This window comes from Acomys minous (assembly GCF_964271855.1).
Source record: "Acomys minous genome assembly, chromosome: 6".
Taxonomy (NCBI): domain Eukaryota; kingdom Metazoa; phylum Chordata; class Mammalia; order Rodentia; family Muridae; genus Acomys; species Acomys minous.
In genome coordinates, this window is record NC_140487.1 from 48,596,084 (window position 1) to 48,621,022 (window position 24,939).

The 24,939-nt window shown below is 36.9% G+C and overlaps 1 protein-coding gene across 4 annotated transcripts in view; it reads right to left on the bottom strand.

The window, feature by feature from the left end:
• The window catches only part of CCSER1 (coiled-coil serine rich protein 1), a 1,085,521-nt gene that overhangs the window by 350,178 nt on the left and 710,404 nt on the right, over positions 1-24,939 (bottom strand). For 3 of the 4 annotated variants that reach the window (XM_084787310.1, XM_084787312.1, XM_084787314.1), the window contains exon 10: positions 23,169-23,213. In XM_084787310.1, the coding sequence (XP_084643436.1) occupies positions 23,169-23,213 (45 nt within the window). Of the gene's footprint in view, positions 1-20,663; positions 21,425-23,168; positions 23,214-24,939 lie in introns of those variants that run through there. The other variant, XM_084787311.1, reaches the window with a different exon arrangement.

The window sequence follows — 24,939 nt, forward strand, 5'->3', positions numbered from 1 at the left end:
TAATGGCATGGTCAGGATCTCTTTTCTTTCTAAACTAGTTCCTTGTATCCAAAGCTGAGCATGAAGACCTAATGATTTTAATTATAGGTTGTCAGCCTTCAAAGTTCCCCTAGAATTTTCTTCTTTATTAATTCTTCTGAAATCCTCTAAATCCTAAATCATTTATCAGACTTGCTTGTTGATAATTTAATAATGAAGTTGAACTCATATTAATTTGCCAATAAATCTGAATAAGTTTTATGAATGACTCAATTTTCTGCATAGCTGTATTTTCCCGGGGAATCATCAATGACTTTATTAGTTTTTATTAGTATCAGCTTTTACTAATGTTCAATTCTAGCCTTTGGTGAGAAGCCTCTAACAGGAACCTCAGAGGTCAGGATCAAACCGAGGCATCCAGGCACTGGAACTTTGTCAAGCAGGCCTTAAGAACACCTGGTTGTTGGGACACTGGAACTTTGTCAAGCAGTGCCCCCAGATTTCTTGGCCTCGCCAGTAGAGATAACATGGGACACACACACACATTACATATCATATGTGTATATGCATATATATGTATATATTGGATAGATTATTCTTTATCAGTACAGGGAAGGAACATAAAAGTTGATGGGTTTTTTTCTAATCTGGAAGGAATATAAATTGGGTATATTTTATTGGTAAAAAATTGCTAATGAGCTCCATTAATTTAAATCTATAATTCAATGTCAGTTCTGGTAGAGTTGATGATGATTTGAACTCACATCAAAGACAGCTATTTGTTAATAAATAATAAATTACAAATTATTGTTCAATCAGTTCTTCAATTTTAATAATGGGTAACTATTTACGTACTTTGTTACAAAGTCAAGGTAACATTCTTTCAAAATTTTAATGAAGTAAATGTGTTACTCTTATGTTATTAATCTTTAAATTAAATTGTTTAATTTATAAACATCACATATAAAATTACTCAAGAAAGAAGATACACTGCTTCCACGGCTAGAGTAAGCCTTTAGCTTTCAAAATCCAAAATATTTTCTTTATATAAATTTAAGGCATTAGTTGATAAGTTTAACATCCTTAATAAATTATCAAAGAGAGATTGAAGCAACCATGATATTTAATAGACGCTTTACAAAGTCAAATATGATACTGAAATTGACTACACATACATTGTAAAATTTAAGGACCACTACTCTCTCATCCTCCTTGTGCATCTGTATGTACAAAGGCTGCATTCAAACCCAAGTGCTAGCTCATCATTCTTTCATAAAATATCAGACTGGAACACAGAGGATGGGGAAGCAGATGGTCCTAATGAGAACTGATGTGCTGTGGTCAGATGGTAGGAAAGGAGGACCCCACCTGTCAGGGGTATAGGGGAGGGGAATGGATCAGAGGGATGGGGAGGGTGAGAACAGGAAGATAAGAGGGAGGGGATTGCAATATGGATGCAACATAAAAAATAATAATAATAATAATAAAAAGAAATAAGTTTTAAAAAGTATGACTGTAAGGAATATCTATAGAGCCACTTCTTCTCAAGTCCTGAGCTTTGTTTGATATTCTCTAGAGGCAAAACTAGGCACTAGACAGCAAGATGACATGAAGGGAGGGCCAGGACTTGGAATTCTGGGTTACTTACAAATGAGTTTCTAAGTCATGCAGTTCAAAGAAGAGATGAGAGACAGTATCACTGACACTGGTGTCTGGAGATGCTTTTGAGATTCAGGCTAAGAGCAGGCAACTCAGTGTAAGAGTGAACCTAAATTTGGGTTAAGGGAGCATCACTGGATGATAAGACATTCCCAAGTATTGACAATATTTTCTTACTATGTCCAATCCTAATTAATAGGCAATTGCAAAAAGAGTATTTAAAGTGACATCATTAGAGAAAGTTATGTATATAATAAGAATCCTTATATTCCAGTTCAAAATAAGTAATTTTTAAATTAAAAAATTTTTAATTTAGTGAATGTTTAGAGAAACAAAGTCACAGGTTTTGACTTACAGGATATTAGAATGAGCAGCCTCATCATAGTTTATTTTGTTGATAAATATTTAAAGTGTTTTGCAAGCTTGGCACGTACTGTTGATCATGAAACCAACATGTGTGGCACTGTACATTGTATCAGTGGTTGTGACTATGCCGTGAGATCTTACACCCATTTCTACATAGTATGAAACACACACGCACACACATACACATTCATTAACCCAAGAATATAAGTCAGAGTACTTTATGGCAATGTCAAGCTTGAAGAATTATTTTGAATGGACTGGCACATAGTAGGTCCTCTGTAAAGGCTAGTTTTTGTGCCTAGAAATTAACATCAGAAATGTGCTGGTGACATCTAGTGGTCACTCCTGCAAACCACAGGAAGGTCATCCTTAAAATTTGATGTGCCAAGCAATGACTACAATGATTTTAACAAAGCTATGAGATGTCTTCAGAGGTGGGGGATTGGGTGGGGGTGGGGCTTCCCTTCTCTGAGCAGTGGAGGAGGAGGAAGAGGGAAAAGGGAGGGAGGATGGGACCTGGAGGAGAGGAGAGAGGGGATTATGACAGGGATGCAAAGTGAATAATTAATACAAGAAAAAAAGGTCTTCAGTGTTCTAGCCTCCTATAATAAGCTCTCAGGATCAAAAGAATATTTTTTTAGTACCTTAGACGTCCTTTAGATACTCAAAAGAGTCTTTTTGTTTGAAAAACAGACACATTTAAACCACTTGCTATTTATACAATGTAGTACTTTGTGCATGAGTTTTAGAGAACAATGCTACTATATTTTAGAAGGATAAGTTCACCTGCTGAAAGAAATAACCTTTTGCTCAGTCTTAAATAACAAAATCCTCTGGCTTTGTTTTAGTTGATAAGTGTAGGGAACAGTAAACCTTTGAGTTTGCTGATTGAAGTCTATTTGTTAAAGCTTTGTTAATATGCTTAGGCCTATTAACTTTATCTTCTTCCAACAGGAAGTAAGTTTCATCACTATATTAGGGGGACATGTGAAAGAGCCATTCAGTGGAGGCAGAGATCAGAGACTGAAAACATCCAGCAAGGAGTCTGAGTTGTTGGATGAGGAAATACCACATATGTGCTGGACAAACATACTGACCAGCCTGAAGTCGAGGGTCTATCAAAATTTTACCTGTCCCTGAGAGGAAGAGGGACTAATCTTGCTTATATCCTTTACAAATGAGACTTAATATCATGGAATCAAAGGTAAAGCTGAGAAAAAAGGACCTTCAGAAGAGGAGAGATACACAAGCAAGATTCTGAATCTACTCTCGTTGCATACATTTCAAAAATTTCATAATATTTATGTAAAAAAAGGCTCAGTAAGTATGCAAATGCACAGGTCTGAGGAGAGGCCTGGTTTGAGAAAGAGGCTTAAGAAAACGTAGCACAAAAGGGAACATTACAACTGCCAGAGGCATGAGACTGCCAGAAAGAAATAAAAATCTGTCAAAAAGCAAGGACCACCACAGGGTCAAACACTGCGATATGTCATCATTTAGTAATGATATATAAGAACTGGGCTTCCTCCCATTTGCTCCAAATAGGCCATTAGTCAGTTAAAGACACATGGAGACCAAAAAATTGCTTTGACAATAGCTTGGTGATAAAACGATCCCAGCAATATCAGAACATAACTTTTTTAAACCATGTCTACGATGGCTTTAAGGTCGAAGAGCAGAGCTATAAAGTGCTTTATAGTTCTATGAAATAAGCTGGCTTTGACTTTTCATGTCATAGTCTAAAAACCTGCTTTATGATTTAACAGTGGTCTTTCCCTAAGTTGGGATGGGGGAAGTGCTTTTCTTTCACTGTATGTAGAAGGCAGCTTTTCTACTTATCTAGTTTTCTTTATGTGTCTAATTTTCTTTCTTTCTTTTCATCATCTTCTTTTCCCCCACTGCCCCCACTGCCCCCACCACTATTCATCTCCATCTCTCCTGCCATGCTTGTTTCTTGCTTCACTGATTTTCTGGGAAGCAAGCCCAGTTGGCTTGGTGTTTTGTTATTACAGACTTCCTCATGGATTGCGGTGTTAGCTCCTTGGTGGAGGCACTAAGGGATGGGAAGGCAAGTTAAGCATGCTTGCTAGCTAATGCCTACAAATTTATGACCTCCCCTAAGACATATAATCACCATTTCGTTTTTAAAGTTCAGCCTTCTCTTTAATTTCTGAACATATTGGGGAAAATTACAAAAAGTGCTCTACCAAATATTTTCATTACCCCATGACTAGCATTTTCTGTATCTAGTGTTCAGTATCTTGCTTTTCACAATTATATATCAGTTACAGAGTGACTTTTCTGAGTCATCACAGATTGGTTTAAATGCCATTTAGCAATGCCACTGCAATTTCTATATTCTAAGCCTCATGCCTTATAGAATTTGAGTAATCCATTAATCCTCACCAAACTTAAAACAAATTCTTTTTATTGCAGGAGGTATTACAGCTGAGGATGATAAAATCATAATTTGATGCTGGCAAAACAAAACAGCCAGTTTAACTACTTAAGTTAGCACTAGCCTGAAATAGCAAGTCCATTTTAAAAATTCATTTGGATCATCAGCTCTGAAATCTCAAAACGTAGAAAAATAAAAACCAAAAACAGTAACACAAAGAACTCAACCACATTAAAATTTCCTGGTAAATAATCTCTACACCTACTTTGTTATTGTTTCATTTTTTTTACAGTTTAAATTCCCCTAAGATGTGGTCTAAAATTCCTACAATCTTTTGAAGTAGAATGCAATGTGGATGAGTAAGAATGAACACACTTACTGACTTTACTATTTTAGTTCATTATCAATGATCCAACAAGGCACTAACTGGATCCGGAGCGCATAGAACAGAAAGTAGCTAACATGGATTGCTTTAAGTTCAAAACTTCCAGGTCTTAAAAAGGAACACGATTCAATTTAGCAGCTATCTATTAAAATATCTGGTTTAGAAATCATATAGTTAGAGTACATGTTCATGCTGTGTGTTCACTCTTTGGGCATATAACCAAGAATGGTATAGCTGTATCTTGAAGTACATTGATTCCCAACTTTCTGAAGAACCATCAAATCGATGTTTATAGAGGCTCTACAAGTGTTCAATCCCACCGTCAGGAGAGGGCTGTTCCCCTTGCTCCACAGAATCACAGCATGAGCTGTCACTTGTGTTATTGATCTTAGCAATTCCAAGAGGTGTAAAGGAGAATCTCAAAATCCTTTTGATTTGCTTTTCCCTGATGACTAAGGATGTTGAACATTTCTTTAAGTGTTTCTCAGCCACTTGAGATTCTTCAGTTGAGAATTCTCAATTTAGATCTGTACCTCATTTTTAAATTGGAATATTTGGTTGTCCATGTCTAGTTTCCGCAGTATATATTTTGTATGTTAGCCTTCTGTCAAATATGGGGTTGGTGAAATCTCTTCCCATTCTTTCCGCTGTTGTTTTGGCCTATTTATGGTGTCTTTTGCCTTGTAGCTTTTCAGCTTCATGAAGTCCCATATATTGATTATTATTCTTAGTGCTTGTGTTATTAGTGTTCAGTGAAGAAAGTTGTCACAATTACACAACGATGTTTATTGCATCTTTACTTACAATAGCTGGAAACTGGAAACAACTTAGATGTCCTTCAACCAAAAAATGGACAAAGAAAATAGGAAATAGTCACAAAATAGAGTATTGGTCAGCTGTTAAAGAACAGTGACATCTGAAATTTCAGACAAAGGGAATGAAACTAGAAAAACCACCCTGAATGAGGCAACTCATACACAGAAGGGAAAAGATAGTATGAATTCACTTATAAGTGGATATTATCTGTTAAGTAAAGAATATTCATGCTACCATCCACAGACCTAAAGAGACTAAGTGGAGTTCACAAGGGGGAGAAACACACGGATCTCCCTAGTAAGGGGAAATAGAGTATATTTTGTGGGTAGATGGAAGAGGGGTAAGAGGAGATCCGATTGAGGGTGGTAGGGATTGGAGGAGAGAGTACCGGCACAGATAACTGGAACTGAACTGCAATGTAGAAATGTAGTTCAGTGGAAACTCTCCAGAAACTACAAGTGTGACACCAGTGAGCTCTCCTAGTAACTGGGGGGACACAGAGCCTCAGCACCTGGCCATCTTCTGTAACTTTGCAAGCTTCCTAGAAGTAGATCTGGGACATCAACCTCCACAAAACTTTGACCTAAAGTCTGTCCTGCCTGTAAGGTATGCTGGATTAAGGGTGGTGTACAGAACTTGTGAGAGTGGTGAACCAATGACTGATCCAACTTGAGTTCCACCTCCCGATGAGAGGGAGCTCATGCCTGACACTACCTAGATGGCTAGGAATCAAAAGCAGGACAGCCCAGAGACTCAGAATAGAACCAAACATGACTGGCAAAAAAGTAAATGAAATGATTCCTAATAATATTCTACTATACTCATACATAGATGCCTGGCCTGATTGTCATCAGGGAGGTGTCAGTTAGCAGCTGTTTGGACACAGAGTCCAACAGTCAAATATTAGGTTAATTCAGGATAAAGCCCCACAGAAGGGAAGGAGGAAGGATTGTAGGAGCCACCAGTAGTCAAGGACATCAAGAGAAGAAAACACACAGAATCAACTAATTAGGGCTCATATGGGCTCAGAGAGATTGGACTGAGAATCATACAGCCTATGTGGGTATGACAAAGGTACTGTGCATATATGTTATGTTAGTGTAACTTGGCATTCTTGTGGCACATCTAACTGTGGGAGAGAGAAAGGGGGAGTGTCTCTAACTCTTCCATCTCTGCTTAGAAACCCTATTCTCCTATTGGGTTACCTCATCCAGCCTTGCTATTAGGGTTTGTACCTAGTCTTTTTGTAACATATTATGCCATTTTCAATGAATAGCTCCATGAAACAAGGGATCTGGGAGACAAGGGAAGTTGAGGAGAAACTTATAGTAGTAGAGAGAAGGTAACAGCAATTGGGCTACAATGTATGAGAGAAGAATAAAAAAACACAAAAATATTCCTTTAAGAAAGAAGAAGAAAAGAAAAAAAGAAGAAAGGAAACCATGCAGGTTTCAGTGAATAAAGCAGAACAAGATCTGTGCTCTAGGAATGACAGGCTGATAGAGCTGAATAAAATCAGCCACAAGACCATTGACCATCAGTGACAGAAGCGATTTACAACTAGGGATTCTTGGATTTTTTTTCCTTGGGTGGTCAATATTTAGCCTGAGACCTGTGCTGGCTAATGCCTGTGCCTCAGACAGTAGACTCTCTGCGGCTCTCTAGTAGCTCAAGGGAGAAGTAACAGTAACATGCAATGAAAACTTTTTTATTGTGCATTTTCAGTGGCATTGGATATGAAGATCGCTATAGTCTATAAACAGTTTCCTCATCTCTATTTGTAGCAGTCAAACAGAGTAAAGAAAAACACAGTTTAATATTAGGATTTTTAAAAACAAACTAATATAGAAATAAATTAGTCAATTTTTGCCACATGGCATGCCTGAGAAAAGGCAAGCATGCATTATCTGTTCCAAATCTTACTCTATAAAAAGCTCATTGTGTTTCGTTGCATCTTATCCTATAGTCATTTCTTGGGCCAAGGGGTAAATGTTGCTTTTTATGTAATTTATGATCACCTATAAAGTGATATATGAACATAACATAAATATTATTCTGGGCCTATTTAAATTTTAGATAATATTTTTTAATTTCAAACATTCTGGATTGGCTGATTTCAGTAGTTCATTCATTTTCAATCTACTACTTTTGAGTAAGTGTAAATAATACATAAGCTCAAGTAAATAATGTACTTTTTCACAATTGTTTCAGAGCTCTTTTTGTAAGTGGTTAACCCTAGTGTGAAGGCGTTTTCTACCCTGAATATTATCTCATCTCCTTCATTATTTTACAAAACACAATGTTTAAGCCATGCTAAGGACTTACCATGGATCAAAAATGCAGTAAGGCAGCAATGTCTTCACCTAACGGCCTTTTATTTACTATATCTTCAGTATTTGTTTTCTAATATAAGGGAGATTCTCATCTTATCCCATTGTAATCAATGTGGAATAATAGGTCATTTAGGAAACCACCAGCAATGGTATCAGGGCATAATATAGACACCTAAGTAATGATGAAGAAAACTTAACTAAACTACTTATTGCAGACAATTTTGCCATTTTCCTAACCCAACTCTGTTGACTGAAAATAAGGATTAGGGTGAGTGAAATGGTAGCTCAGCAGGAACTAACCTTTATTCTAAAGCTGTCATTAATAATTAGTGATATTGATACTGACCAGAAAACACTACCTTCTGGCTATCTCCCAAAGGATCCTGGGGGAACACAGTCAACAACAACCTTACCTAACTGCAAACCTTTGGACTACAATAATTATCTGTTTGGCAAGATAGTTCAACTGCAGCATGACAAACTGCTTTTTGGTTGGAGTTAAGGCCTAATCTACAAGAGGAAAAAGATTCTTGGTGTTGTAAATCTCACCAAGAATCCTTTGGGGCTCATAGTTCCCATGAGAATAAGCTATTACTAGGAGTCTATTAAACAGACATAGTATCAAACCACCTATAAATTGGAGTGTAAAAGCCATATTCTGTAGGTCTCTGAAGCTTTTGGAGACTTTATTTGACTATTTTACCTCATATATCTATAGAACCATATCTATCTTTTAGACCTAGGATATATATTATTGAGATAAAATTAGACTAGTATTTGATATGACCATTGTTTGTTCAACTAACCGTTAGCTCGTATACTTAGTTATCCTACAAAGGCTGCAGCACCACTTTCAAGGTATTGGAAATAAACTTTGTATTATAATTGAGGTGAATGGGTATAATACCTCATATTAGAGTGTGTATGTATATAGTGTGTGTGTGTGAAGAATAATCTTAGATTTGAATTGGTATGGAGTGGAAAGGTTTTAAAGCCACATTGGGGAGGTAGAGACAAAAGTATTGTCTTCTGGACTGCAGCTGTGTTTGTCTGCACAAGACCTATACACAGTCAGGCCAATGAACATTCTAACATGAGTCAGAAGGGGTTCACAAGTTTCTGTCTCTAAATAAAACAGCTGGGGATAAAGAGTCAGTTTCCTTTTGTTGTGTCTCTTGGTAAGCTTACCATAGCTCCAGTGGATGACCCCTCACCTAGGAGCTTGTGGATAAAAGGTGTGTGTTTGTGTGTGTGTGTGTGTGTGTGTGTGTGTGTGTGTGTGTGTGTGTGTATGTGTGGGTGGGTGGGTGTATGGAGTTCATGTAACGCACACACACACACACACACACACACACACACACACACACACACACACACACCTTTTCCTCTAACTACACATTTCTCATTGAGTCTATCCTGACAAGAGGCCAAGGCCATGAAATCTGTCGCCATCAGCTGCAGAACCTCTGAAAGCTGATTGTCATTTTTTATATGAATGAATGTGTTCCTCTTTTTCAAAGAAAGTAAAGAGGAAAGAAAAATGTTACTAAAAATGTTAGCAAGCACGGTACTGGATTGAAACACGGAGGAACTATGATAAGTGATGCCTCGGTGAAGCGGAAGTTCCTGGCTTCTTTGAAGACGGTTGTGTCATGTGAATGTGTTTTTTATTTGGGCCCCAAATATGGGATATGGGAGTGGTTTTCCACCTCTGAAGACAGCCTCATGACCTTTGTCACTGGAAAACATACCAGTGAGAGGACACTGTGATGTTTTCTTGGAAGCTGCTTTGTGGGTTTTCCCAGCTGCAAAATATCCTTGTGTGGACTCAGAGGAGGGATAAATAGAAGTCAGAAACAGTGAGACAACACCTTTGCATCTCTACACCTTGCAATGGTTTAACATCACATTGCTATCCTTCATTTTTCTACATTTCACTTCCCAGAGAGAAATGCTCCAGAGAACATCTCATGGCTCTCCAGCAGATTCTGGCTGCTTCCGCTGACTTCTGCCATTGAGGTGGGAGTCTTGCTGTTTCTGCTGGATTGTGCTGCCTGACACCTGTTGCTGTTTGGTGTTTCTATTTGACTGAATGGCTGGTAGCTGGGATCCTGGCAGTGAAGAGTGGAGTTGCCCCCAAGGAACTACGTCTAAAAAGATCCACCACTCCCTTTTCCTAATAACTTTCCTTCTCCCCTACCTCTGGTCAGTGGGTTGGAAGGGACGTAGAAGTGTGTAAGAACCTTAAAGTAGGTTTTTGAAATCTCTAAGCCAACACCATAGTTTCTAAACTAGAAGTAATATCCTGCTCCAGACTAGAGAGCAGAGGCAATTTGGGAAGCAAGTTATGGGAAAGCAGCTGCAAAGGGATCCAACTGACATAAAACAGAACGGCTAGGATTATAGAAGAGTGACTGAGAAAATAAAATATTTCTCATTTTCAAAAAGCCAAAAAATAATCATCTCTGGAAAAAAGTGTACTTTGACACTATTAATTTTTCCTGAAATTTTAAGAACATTCATTTATCTAATCACATGACCACCAAACAGAGCCAAATGATACTTGTAGATATATCACTTAAGGACCAAAGATAGCCTCCTTCCACACAGACCATCTGATTTCACCTGAAATAGTCGGATGGGTTCCATGAAACTTTGCTTGGTGGTTGGTATCACGGGATAGTGAGTCTCAGTCTTCCCTGAATCTTCATGCTGGACTTGGTTAGTGGATAAAGGACCACCTCCACCTCCCTTTCCCTGCATCAGCAGCCACATCCATATAAAGGAAGGAATGTGAACAGTGGGCAGGTTTGGACAGCCTTGCTCCTAGGTTCTTTCTTTAGCAGAGCTGCAAGTCCATGGAATTCTGACTCTGGACCTTCTCTCAGCCTAAATGCAGCAACCCTGGGTAGTAAGCAGCATTCTGGTTACCAGCCGTAGGGGAGGGACACATAAGAAAGTTTGACACCAGGAGAAAAGGGAAAGTAGATGTAACTGTAATACAATTAGCCCCTGCTACTTCCTGGGTTCTGCTCTTTTAGCCTGCTATGTCATGAAAATACAGCTGCTGTTGTCGGTAACCATTGGCAACATTTCCAGAGTTGTAGATTTTTTATTTGTTTGTCTGTTTTTGTCATTTTCTTTGCTTTGAGTCTCTTTGAAGAATCTTCTACTAAAAAATGAACATCTTATGTGTGTATGTGTATGTCTGTATCTGTGAGAGAAAGTGTGTGTGTGTGTGTACGTGTGTATTATTGTGTGTGAGAGAAGTTAATTCTAACCTATGTAGTAGTCATGTGAAGTGCTTTCATTTTCATCCAAAACTGGCTACATCCTGGTTCTTGCCCAAAACTAGCCCTTTGGGGAGAAGGTCTTTTTTTTTTCCTCAACATTGTCTTTACCATGTGATAATTTTAAACTATCTTCCCTTAAATCATTACATCATATTTCTGCCTTCACTTAAATAGAATAAATGGCAAAATGCCTCCTGCCCTGTAAAAATCAAAGAGAGAGAATGGCAGTCCAAGCTTGTGACACAGAACATGTGATAGATTATAAAAGCTGCAAGCTTGTGTACCGTTCCATATTCCAGTGGAGAATATAGTTCTCTGCTCTATGGAATATTACTTTCACTTTTAAAAGATAATTATTAAGGATTTGTGCTTATTTATTTCATACAGTATATTACAAACATGTTGCCCCTTCCCACTGGTAGTTAGCTCCGACTGCAAACCTTTCACCTTATCATCGCAAGGAAATGGTGCAGAGAAAAAAGCCTTATTTTTATCATATGTTTTCCCAACTATCTTTAAATCTTTGAGAGCAAGATAGATGTAGAATAAAGTAATGATGTGAGGTTCTCTTTGATTCTTGGCATCCTCTTAATCCATTTTCCCCATGTCCTCAGAGATGCATGATGGAGTGTAGGAGAACACCGGGCCCTAGGATGCTCTCTAATAAGAAGACATAGTTAGTGATGACAGAAGCCATTTGTGCCCCTTAAAGGACTCCTTCATTTCCACCCGTAAGAAGTAACTGCTCACAATAATGGACCACCAAAGATTTCCCTCTGTACTCTCCTAGTTCTAGTCTTAGGTGTTGGAAGTGTATTGACAGATGACAGTGCTGTCTGTATTTCTAATCAAATTGTCCCAGCTGGGACCATCTGAAAATATACTATGTTCAGGCAGGTAAAGAGTTAAGGAATTGGGAGAGAGGAAAGAGTTTTTCAGAGGTAGCTTAAAACTTTCAAACATTCAATCCTCAAACTGCTTGTCACTGCTTAGTTAAAAATAAGCCAGCACAGGAGAGCTTATTGCTGACCCAAAGCCAAAGGTAAACTAACATCAATGAACATAGTGAGATATTTTCTCTACCAAGCCCACATCCTGGGATTAGGGCCTTAACTGATTGCAAAGTTAAAGCCCACAGTAATAGAACGGGGAACATTGTTTTCTTTTTGGATGGCCAAAGTCAGAGCTAAGTTGCAGTTTCTTGACCAACACTTTCTCTTCCCTGACAGATCATGGTTTTCACGGCCAGTCAATAAAAGCTATTAGAATCAGCAGGTTCTGTGCTCTCATAGCCTCATTTTCATTCTGCTGACAATCTTACTTAACCTTTCTTTTGTTTTCTGTTTGGATCTTTGTCTGGGAAGGAATTGCGGGGGAAGCATTGGAAAGCTCAGGCCACCACACTCCATTTCTCTGGTAGCATTTTCTGTGGTACCACCTATGAATATGGTGATTCTCTGAGAAACTGGCATGATGAGATTCAAGAAATGTAATTGTTAAGTGTTGAGCCCAAGATCGACTTCACCTCTATGCTCAGTGATGTCAGATCTCCCATTAGTCCCATCTGCTAAAGTTTCACAAGGCCCAATAATGCCAGGCTAGGAAACCAGCTTTGCACACACAATACAAATCCCAGAACCTGATATATTTGGGGAATATGCAGCCCTTTCATTGGCAATGGGTAATATTAATAAAGGATATTAGAATTAACCCTGATTCAGTCTAAATGATGCTTTTATGAGAAGAAATTTGTATACACAGAGAGATTATGAGGTTTTTCTGCTCAGAGCAAACAACCATGTGAGGTTACAACAAACGTGCAGCCAAGAGAAGCAGCCACAGAAGAACTCATGCCCACTGACACTTTGATACTGATTTTAAACTGATATAATTCCATTGTTAAAACCACCCAACACTTTCCTATGGCAGCCTCAATGGACATAGTATACAATAGTAATTGTTCTTAGGCCATTAGTTTGAACATCTTTGACTTGTAAGTCTCTAATGTGCATTGGTAATACTATAACATAAGCATCTTTATAATGTTTCAGTGGCACAGTATTTCTTAGAAGGTAAAGAATTATGTATATATATAATTATCTATATATATGTAATTCTGCTACAAGTGATCAAAATTCTACCAAACTAGCACATGGGTGACATAGTGATCAACAAGAAGAGGGTATTCATAAGGTACCTCTGTTCAGGTTCTTGGCAAGACAAATCAAAGGTGTTAGTTTTCCATCAGGTTGCCTGAAGGCACCGACTAAAGGAATTTTATTGTGATTTAAGGAGATGATGTGAAGAAGGAGTGAACGTACAAAAAATATGAAAACTAAGAAAGTGATAAAAGGAATTAAAGGATCCATTTTCAAACGTTGTGGAGTGAGAGAATCAGCCTGCCAGAGGAGGCAAACAGTGTGCTTGTATCCAAAGCCATTGAATATTATACTCACAAAGCCAAGAATTAAACCTTCAGATATTTATTTATTCCCCTGGAATTAATTAATTTATCATTCATTTATTCTACAGGAACACACAAAGAAAATAGAAGCGATATTATCCTACTAAGTTACAGATAAGAAACAAAATAATAATTTTAAAAAAACATTCTGTACTTTCAAGGTGGCAAGTGGCTTCTACTTGTAAGGAACAAGTGAATCACATTATTTTTTATTGTTTTCATTTTCCCCTGATGAAGGCTGAATCAATTCATCCAGACAGCTAGCTAGAACCAGCTTAGAAGACTCTAGACATAATTTTTGACACACTGTAAATGTCTAACCAAATTCCTCAGCAACCTCAGCAATATCTTAAGTATTCTTTTTATTGCTTTGGATCTACTGAATTTTCTTTTTTTTCTTGTCAATGATTTAGAATTTTTTTTTACATTTGTGACATTTTGGGGGGTCAGTTGTCAACTCTCGTGGTATTACTGTGGGGTGCACGTAGAACCCTTTGTGGCTTGCCTCAAACTCTTCTATTTGAATGAAGTTTCTCTCCAGTCCTTCAAGTCTCCCAGGCAGTGAGGTAAATCTACTGGAGCCTAAACTAACCTTGCTTTTCAATGCTAAAGTTGCTATTCCTAGGACTGAAGATGATTTCTCTAAACATTCCATTGAAATCCAGTTCTGTCACTTACAACCTCACTGTTGGCCTGCACTATGATCCTCCTTATGAGCCCAGTCTAATGCTCAGTACTCAAAATCTGTCACTAGACTGACATCCTTTAGACAACTATGCTTTGATAACTCTTCAAAACATCCTAAGGGTATCTCAGTGTTCTCTTTCTTCCATAGAGTTCCTTTTACCTCCAATGTAAATTACTTGTTAGGTCTTCTGTTTGATCTTCTTTATTTGGTCCTCTAGGTTAAATTCCTGCTTTTGTTACGTGGCAAATCATATACATGATTCAAATGCAATAATTCTTCCCAGTACAATATGATATTGTGGTGCAATTTTTAGGAACATATTTATCTGAACATAACTTGAAATTTTACATAATAAGCTACAACTTAAATTATTGTAAATGTTTTGGGGAGTTAGGTAGTGTGTGTGTGTGTGTGTGTGTGTGTGTGTGTGTGTGTGTGTGTGTGTGTGTGTGAGAGAGAGAGAGAGAGAGACAGAGACAGAGACAGAGACAGAGAGAGTGTGTGTGTGTTGGGGGAGGGAGGAGAAGAAATGGGGTTCTAATACTTAAAGCTCTTAGCTATGTCTGGGCCATTTTGAATTTTTCTTCATTTTTTGTTAAATTATGAGAGTTTCCTAAACCACAGTAATGAGCATTCTGGACTTGTTTTCTACACTTCTGACACTACCCCCCTGCAGATGTGTGGTACTGGCTAGTCATAAGAAATGTTGTGCCATCATTTTCAGTCACGTACTCACAAATCGCCATTCTTCATTAACTCCTAGACTGGCCAATCTCAGACCTAAAAGAATCTTTCAGCCTGCTTCCCTATAGCTACCCCAGTTTGTGAGCAGAGCACTCTGGTTCTTACTGAGGTCCCCCACTACATTTCCTCCCAACAAAGGTCCACACTGTGCTAACCTCATCAGTTCATTCTGTGCTTTCTTCTCCCTGGCCTTTCAAAGACTTACTTCCTCCTCCCACGGGGACGACTTCTCACAGGTTCCCTCCTCTATCATGTTTATTCTGTTTCTCTGGGAAATACTTCTCCGTCACTGATTTTGCACACTAAGTAACGAGTCAGACACTTGTTGGTGCCCAGTTCTTGTTTTCTGCCTGAAATACCACTAACACTCTGTCTGTGGCTTCTTGTCTTTTGACTACCATAGCTATTACAAATTTCCTTTGGCTTGGTGGACACATTTATTTTTTTGGTTTCTTGGAGGGTCATTGAATATGAGAAAAGAAGAGAACTTCAAAGTTCAGAGTACAAAACAGAATGTGGAAAGTCTTATCATGTGGCCTCATACATTACTAACCCAGAGGCTTTTTGATTTTGCCCCCTGAATCATGGTCAGCATGCAGAAGAAGTTTTTTTTTCTATTCTATAACATGAGGTAAGGAATGAAGGAATTTTTTAGGTTAACTGATTTACTCCACTTAGGTTTTTATAACTTACTTAGAATTTGTCATCTCAACACAAATATAGAGTATGAAATCCTCTTACAGGTATGCTTAGATTCTGATGCATTAATTCTGGAGCTTAAGACACATCCATGTGGATAACAAAATATCTTAACATCTAAGGTTATTGGTTGCCTTCTAACACCTGATAATGCGGTCTGGGGCCTTATTGCAAACAATACTCATATCATCATGCACACAAAAGTCAAGCTGGTGCCCAACTAGAAATTTTACCTCTTGATTAGCATTTACATGATGGAGGGTATTTTGTATACTACTAGCAGAAGTGGGTAATCATCAATATCACTCAGCTACAAGTGTTCAGCAAATAACAGTATGCATTCAAAATATATTTCTGAAATAATACCATAAATGTGGGAGAAACAGACCTGTTTTTTAATTGGATTTTAGGCACACCTCATGAGATGAAACTGCCATTTGACATTACTAAGGAAGCCAAGAACCTATCACTATATAAGTCTAAAGGAAATCCTACCATGATTATTCTTTTAAAAGAATAAACAATAAAATAACTCATAATGAAATATCACCGTACCTATATATCAGTGACTCACTCAACCCTCACCACAAAATCTACTTGAAGGTTGTGGAAATCAACAGATGTATCCACAACTAGACAATGTGAAGAAAGTAAGAGACTAAATGGGATGCCTTTATCAAACTCCTCCTCTTGAAGCTCAGGGGTTTAAGAAGAAGGGGTAGGTGGAAATATTGTAAGACTCAGAGGTGGGAGGTATGCACAAGATCAACACAGATTGATGTAAGAAACATTTCTACAACTGAAAATGAAAGTACACAAAATCCCATCCTTAACTAGACCTATTTGCAACTGATCATTTCAGAGAAGGAGAAAATCAGTTTTGTCCGCTGGAATGTCACTGGGAATATCAACCACATTGCAGAGAAAGCACCAATTTAAATAAAATATTAACTCATAAGCACAATGACTTCTCATTTCACTTATTAATTTTCAGTTCTAAAGGAGAAAAACAGGGGAACTATACATTTTATCTAAACCTAATCAGCCTAATCAAATTCATGCTATAAATCAAGTAAATCTTACTGGAAATCAAAGAGTAATGAAACATAGAAAAATACTATTTATAAAAAAAATGGAAGAATCAGGACTGAGAGATAACTCAGCAGCTAAGAATACTTCCTTTTGGCCCTCCCAGAAAACCCAACCTCAGGTCAAGAATGCTTAACAGATTACAGTGCTGGATAGCCAGAGTTATTTTATCCCTGGAATCCATGCAGGGGATAGATAACCAAATCACACAGGCTGCCCTCAGACTTGGTCCATAATAGACACAGTCCCATATACATATGCTCACATATGTATCATATAAATAACTTTAAAAATACAAAGTTGAATAAGGGTTAAATTGTTAACATATTATGAACTATGGATAATAAGGAAAACATGAAAATGTAAGTAAGTTCGTATTACTGAAGACATTGGCACGTTGCATACTATGAAGAGCAATACCACTAGTCAGCACCCTAAGTCTTGTTGTTTTGTTTTAATTGCTTAGTACTTAAAACATATAAGCCATTTTTTTCTATATTTCTACCATGTTAATAAAAAACAAGTGGTCTTTAAAAAACAAATAGTTTCAACATATAAAGATAAATGCTAATTTTTTGGTTTTTCTTGCAGTGGATTTTCTGTTTAAAACACAGAATTATTAACTACATATATAAGCAATCAAAAATGATTCAAAGTATTATATCTTAAGAAAAAAACTACAAATTATATTCAAGTCTCTGAGGTCACTGAGGGTTAGAGAAGGGAGTGTAAGAACAGAAGTTGTGGCTTACTACAAGGAAATAATATCTTCTGGAAACAACAGTACACCTTATCATAAGAAGGCACACAAGATGGAAAGTCATGTGAAACCTGTGCAAAGCCACCCCAGACCAAATCCCAGGGAGAGGTGAGAGTCATAGAACTACTGCTATTTGCTGCAGGGAAAGAAAGAACTGGTTTTCCCAGGAAGTCAGCCATCCTCTAGTGAAAGGGCACATGCCAAAAAATATTTGGGAAGAAATTGGTTTTGATGAGAAAAAAGAAAAATAAGGACACAAAAGATGAATGGATACAGAAGTGAGCGTGAGTCTTGGATGATTTGAAGGAAAAGTGAATATGACCAAACACATATGAAACTCTCAAAGAACTAACAAAAGTTTATTTTCTCTCTTTAGCTAAAAATTACATAAAATATTAGATTCTTAAGAATACTGTTACCTGAATACTTTTTGTTGACACTTATTTCTAAGAAAATTTTGCATTTTATCTTTTTTGTTCTATTCTTAGGAATCAGAGCTTCTTTTACTCTATTTAAAAAAAAAAATTCTTTCCATGGCCTCACAAACATGTAGTAAATGGGAAGAATCACAAAATAACAGAAAACATGTAATAAATTATCTGCTTAATAATTAACATTAAAATATAAATGAAAAAATCTACATGAATTTTTTCTATGATACTTAAAGTCATAAAGACAAATTATCTCAGCATTCAGAATAGAATTTATTTCATTTTCTAAATGTCTTGCTTTGGAATCCCAGGCCAGACTGATTTTTAGTTTAAAATAGAAATGTGTTGTTTTTCAAGGCATACATATTGAAAAACTATGCAAGCCTAATGTCAAAGACACTCAAGATATAACAAAATTACTCTCATAATGATATTACAGGCTTTATTAATACTTAACATGAGCAGAAAGTCAACCGAAAAAATACATTTACAAAATATCAACCTTCTTAAAATGGTAGTAAAGTACAACCCTCAAAAATAATCTAATAAAGAATACCATTTTTATTTTGCCTGATCTTCTTATAAAATCACTGTAAGCAAAAACAAATTCTTTGAAGGAACTGATTTTCTTTATTTGCATTTGTGGCGTCTAACTGAGGCTTTTGCATGAGCTGTAGATTCCACTGGATGAAGGAAGCCAGTCCATCCTCAGGAAGAAATAGCTGTTAAGTGGTCACATTCTATAGGGTATTCTCAAACCCCCCCCCCTTTTTTTTTTTACTATAAGATCACTCTCCCCAGAAGTACACACAGCTTGAATACAACAACAAGCAAAGAAAGATACCAATACACTGGCAATGTTTTGCACATATTATCTTTTTTAAATCTCACTATAATAACATAACCCTGATAATATCCATTTCCAGGTCCTCCATAAACATAATTGATTTGTAGTGTGTACTTGGTACAAGAAGTAGTGTGACTGAGAATTCCTGAAAAGAAGTAGTGTCTATAAAGGCCAGTTACTGATTAAACTTCAGTGAGAATGGAATGTTGTAGGTACAGAGCTTAGTTACAATTTACCTTGGGCTATCCTCAGCCCATTAAAAAGAAATAGTCTTTCCCCCCATCAGGAAATGGACCTAACATGCTGATAATAAAGACTTTTGGAATGTATTTACTTAACAAAATCCTAGTTATCCACCAACCAAAAAAAAAAAAAAACTAAGATAATATTTGAGGCCTATAGATGGTATTTCTGTTCTGTGTGTTGAACAAACGCTTACTCTTTCTACCAATGTATTTGAAAGGAACTTGATTGTGACTTTCTTCATTCTGTTAGTATAAAACTTTATGAAACTGAGTCCATGATTGAAAAGGGAATTTGAAGTAACCTAAATCTGTGTTTCTGGGCCATGGTCACTCATGTTGGCCTCCAGAAGGAACTCTCTTTAACTCCCTGTGAAGTGATAAATTCGGATTTTTGCACCAATAGTGGTATCCAAATTTGGCCTTCCTGACTGCCAATTATCTTTCTAACAGGATTTACCTTACCTTAATAGTATATTACTGCCTACTTCAATTTCCCGCTCACGCTCACGGTATTGTCATTACCTCAAGAAGTGAATAGAATGTTTTCAGTGACATTTCTTAAACCTTCTTCTAAATATTTGCCAATAGGTCCTTAGTATTGCATCCATCAACACCTATTGGGAATGTCTGTCATTTGAATTAAGACAAAGTAATTCATCTTAAGCAGCACTATTGTAGCTAAATCTTTATCAGTCATGATAGGCTCACAGTAAGAAATTCTAAGAGGCTGTTTGGAGAGCTTTGAAAAAGCACATATTAAAATTTAACTCTTCAGAAGCACACTGTAGTGCCTTGCAATGTGCACACATCATCAAATAGTCAACAGCAATCAGGGAGACTCTCATATCCTCTCCTAAACTAGGGAGATGGCAATTGCATCTTTCCTTACAGATGAGCTAAAACAGAGACTTGGCAAAATGATTTCCACCACACACTTTACCTACTTATCACCATTTTCTCTAAAGTCAGCTACCATAGGACAGATCATGTTCAAAGACAAGGGTAAAGCTAACTTGAGGGCTTAGATTAAGTCGAAGGCTTCAAATTATCCAGTGAAACTCTATCAGGAAATAAAAATGTTGTTTCAAATTTTAATTGCCCACATTTGTTTTCTATGTGGAGAGCAAAGGAAGGGTCAAATGGAGAAGTCATTACTGTGGTAGTATTGATTTGATGATCAAATCTTCTCCTTCATAGTTATTAGAGACCAGACCTCAGTTTAAGTCTACATCCCTTTTTTCTCTCTCTCTCTCTCCTATAAATGTATAAACATAATATGTATATTATATATATCACACATATATTAAAAGATTTACCATAAACCAAAAAATACTTTTGAGACAATATATTTTTATTTAAAACACACCACTGACATGCTCCTTACACCTAATTGTATTTATAATAAAAATAAAATTGAAGGCAATGAGAAAATCAGAGGCAAAATTTAATAAAAACTCTTTTTATTGAGGACCAAACATTGTGTATGTAAAGTGGTAATAGTTTTTAAGAGTAATGCTTCTGAATGAAATGAATGGTTTACCATGGCTTGTCAATATTACCCTTGGATATAAAGGTTTAATGATTCCTTTGCCACCCTGTGTGTCCCTGAGGGCACTGAGGAGCATGGAGGACCAGCAGCAGCGTCACTTAGTGTGAACCATCACTCAGGAGCCAATCAGTGTGCTCTGTAAGTTCACACATTCTAGGACTTCCTAAGAATGTGCACTGCATAGGAGTCTCTGAGGTGTTCCCCTGGAGCCAGGCCCCCACCCTGGAAGAGAGTCAAGTACCCTTACCTGCTGAGCCATCTTGATAGCTCACTCTTTTTAACCTTTAATATCAGATTCTTGCTTTATTTGCCAAGGGACTTTGATTAAGCAAGTCTTTGGTAATTTCAGTGATTGTAAAATTTAAATCTATGTGTTAGCTAATTGTATATTGTCGTTTAAGCGCTAAAAACTAGGATAAAGACGCTATTTGTAGCCAATAATTGTGTGTGAGGGAGAGGGGGTTGAGTGTAAATAGTCCGTGTAGGTGTTATGTATAGCTGTGCAGCTGTACATGCATGCAGTGTCTGAGAGGCCAGAAGCAAATATCAGATCCTCTGGGACTAGAGTTTCAGAAGGTTGTAGGCATCCATGAGGATGATGAGAACTGAACTTGAGTCTTCTCTTAGAACAGTAAGTGTTCTTAACTTCTGAACTCTTTCTCTCCAGCCTGTGTCCTTCCTTTAAAAAAAAAAAAAAAAAAAAAAAAACCTACACTATTTAATGGTTCCAAACCTTTAGGCCATGAGTAAGATTTACCCAATATATGATAAGAACTTGATTAGGATTGATAAAATATCAAGTATCCATGTTTTTCTCCCTAAGTTTCAGTAATTTACTGAAAATTACTAAAATAAATGAGAAGTCACTATGCTTAAGAATCAATAGTTTTATTTATTTTTACATAGCATACTTTGATCATGAATTTCTTTTGCTTAGTGCCTCCCATATCCTAAAACTTGCCTACCAACTCAATTTCCTTCATACTTATTGTTTGTCTTTCTCTCAAAAGGTGAAAATCAAAACAAAACAAAAGGTGAAAAACAAAACAAACTGAAACAAAATTCCTAAAGTACATCGAGTCTGTTCGGTGTTGGCCTGCTACTCCTGTTTTTGTCTGCTCTGGAGTATGGTTAACATTCCCAGTGACACTCCAGTGGACAAAACTGATTTCCCCTTTCCCAACAATTATCAATTGCAAATTTTGTATGGTTAAGGGTGGGATTTTGTGCACACGTCCCATTAGTTGTTCTTGAGTTTTGAGTGACATTAACCTGAAGGTCTGTGCATACCACCTTACTCTTCTGTGAGTTCAGTGTGCATCAGTTGAACTGTGTCTGGAATTAGGTCTCGTACATCATGAAAAATGCCTAAAGAATAGATCCATAATTCACCTTCTCCACTTATTTTTCTTATGTGAGTCACCAAGAGAAAATATTCCACTGGATGGAAAGCAACAGAGCAAGAAAAGAGGGCTATAAATGATAAGTATAGAGAGACAATGTCAACTACTGAAAATACCCAAGAAGAAATAATAAAAGGGAGGAAAGGAACAAATATCACCAAGAAAGATATCCATTTGAAGAGGAAGAAGCCACATGTGATGGGGGGAGGAAGATTTATTTTCTTATTTTGTAAGAGAAAAACGTCTCCATCATTGTACATAATTTGTTATATATATTCCAGATATAATAATAATAATTTTCCTACAAAGAAAATATTGGCTTATCGAATCAAATATTCTGTTGTCCCATGCTCCCCATCAACTTGGATTATGAAGTCCAACTTTCGCCCATTAAGTGCAGAGAGTAATTTAGCAGTTGCTGTCATACTTTGGTTAGAAGATAAAAACATTTCTGGTGTGCTGCCATATTGCTACTTTGTGAGTTCCCCTTCTTTGTAAGGCATTTGAGGAAATCAGCATCTATTAAGGAAGATTTAAGAACTTCCGTGTGAGCAAAACAGCTGCACACCAACTTTGTACACATTCTAGCCAGACATGAATTCTGTTAATTCCCCAGTAGACATTTTAAATATGCCATTGCAAATTTTGCTGAGAATGCTTTTCTAAACCGTCTGTGGGCCATGTTTCTGCAGAAACACTTTAGTAGAAACACTTCCTAACCTAGGTGAACAGTATTTTCTTCCACTTCAATGAAGTAAGCATATAATTTTACTTATATGAATAATGTTTACTGAAACATGTGCAAACCTATTTTCACCAGAATGAATGGGAATATATGTGAAAATATATACATATACTTATATGTATATATATATTCTTATGTATATATGTGTGTATAGATGTATATATATGTTCACATATATACATATATTTCACAATACCAACATTCTAACTACCATCACCATGCCACCATAGCCACTTTATCTTCTTCCCTCTCTCCCACCCTTTATGCTTTCTTACCTCTCTCCCTCCTTGTACTGCCTCCAGTCGTTTCAAGCTTAAATTCTGAAAGAAAATATATATATATATTAAGTACTAATACACAAGGAATGAACTGATGATTAGTACTATCATAAGAACATTGTAGTAAAGAAAAGTACTCAGAATTTAGTGCTGACAAAACACTTCCCTTCTCTAGTTTTATGACTATTTTACACAGTAAAAGAAGAAAATGCATGTCTAGCCAAATACACACTATGCTTACAAGAATGGAGGTTTAATGTTGTTTTTAAATTATCTGTATTATCAGTAGACCTGGTAGATCGCTAGATCCATCAAGACACTGACACTTGTTATATTTTAAAATAGCATTAGCTAACCTGGGGCAGGGCAGACATTAATCCTCCAAACAACTTCCCATAGTGGGGCACTATGGGATCCCTGCCTCAATCCCATGCCATCTGCTTCTAATAACTTCTATCAAGCTACCTCCCATCCATAATCCAAAATACTTGCTAATGTTCTTCATCTGGGCCAAATCTCCACCCGTGCCTGCCATGTGCTTCTCTTCCATCTAACCCATGGCGGCCTTCCACTCCTCCTCAAGTCTTTCTCCAAGTCTTCATGGTTTTTCTCCCTAGAATCCTTCTCTTTCCTTCTCGGGATCCTTAGCCACACCTATCTCACCTGCCCTGCCTAGGTGGGATGGCTTTTTATTAATTATCATCAAAATATGTCAGACCATCCTCCAACAGTTTAATCTGTTTACTATCAAGCTAATGGCAAAATGAGCTTGTGACAAAACTTGAGAAATCGTTATTGATTGTTGAACTGCATAAATATATATACATATATGTATATATATATATAATCTATCTATCCATTGATCTTTAATATCATTTATAATCTACCTTCATTCAGTATATGAAACAATAAGGGAATATAGTAGAATATTGACTTAATATCAAAACCAAATGATATACTCAATTCTTACAGAAGTCTCTGTAGTGGTTATTTATTTTGGAGAAATGAAGTGAAATTTACACCAACAAGAGCAATAGTAATAGTAAGCAATACTACAGCAGTTTGCTTGTTTCATCATTTTCTCATCTTCTGTGCTAACAGTTCCCTTTCTTGTCTTTTTCGTTTTTCTTTTAAAATGTGTGTTCATTAAATGATTTCTCTGATTCTGGCATCATATTAAATATTGGGAATACACATACATGAGTGAATCTGCAAATACTACGTTATTGAGCTAAAGAAATGCAAAGGCAACTTCAAAAGGTGGTGTTCGAAGTATAATTTTCTAGTTATAAGAAGAAGCCCTGTAATAGACATCTACACAGACCTCTGCTTGAAATGACATTGAACCATTTTCAAGTTGGAGAGAGAAGGCATAAAAAGAACTCCCTCCTACAGAGACAATAACTCTTCTGAGCACCCTGCTTGAACCTGGTCAAGCTGGTATCACTGGCACTCACTGCAATGTAGAAGATTATGCAGTATTTATTTTACAAGTCATCACTTACTATAAGAAACACCTTTATTGAATTATTCTGATAAAGATATCACAGACAACATTATATAAGCCTCTCCCCCACTGCACAAAGTAACTGTTGGTTCTACCAAAGAGTCTAGAATCCATTTGACAAAGCATACAAAGCCGAATGGCAGCTTGCCTTCTTAGCTGAAGGAATTGCCCTCATACATAGGATGTTTGTTGTGGTTAGTGGAGTTGTTTATTTGTTTGTTTGATTAGTTAGAAATGCAGTTTAATTTCGGAGGGAAGAGA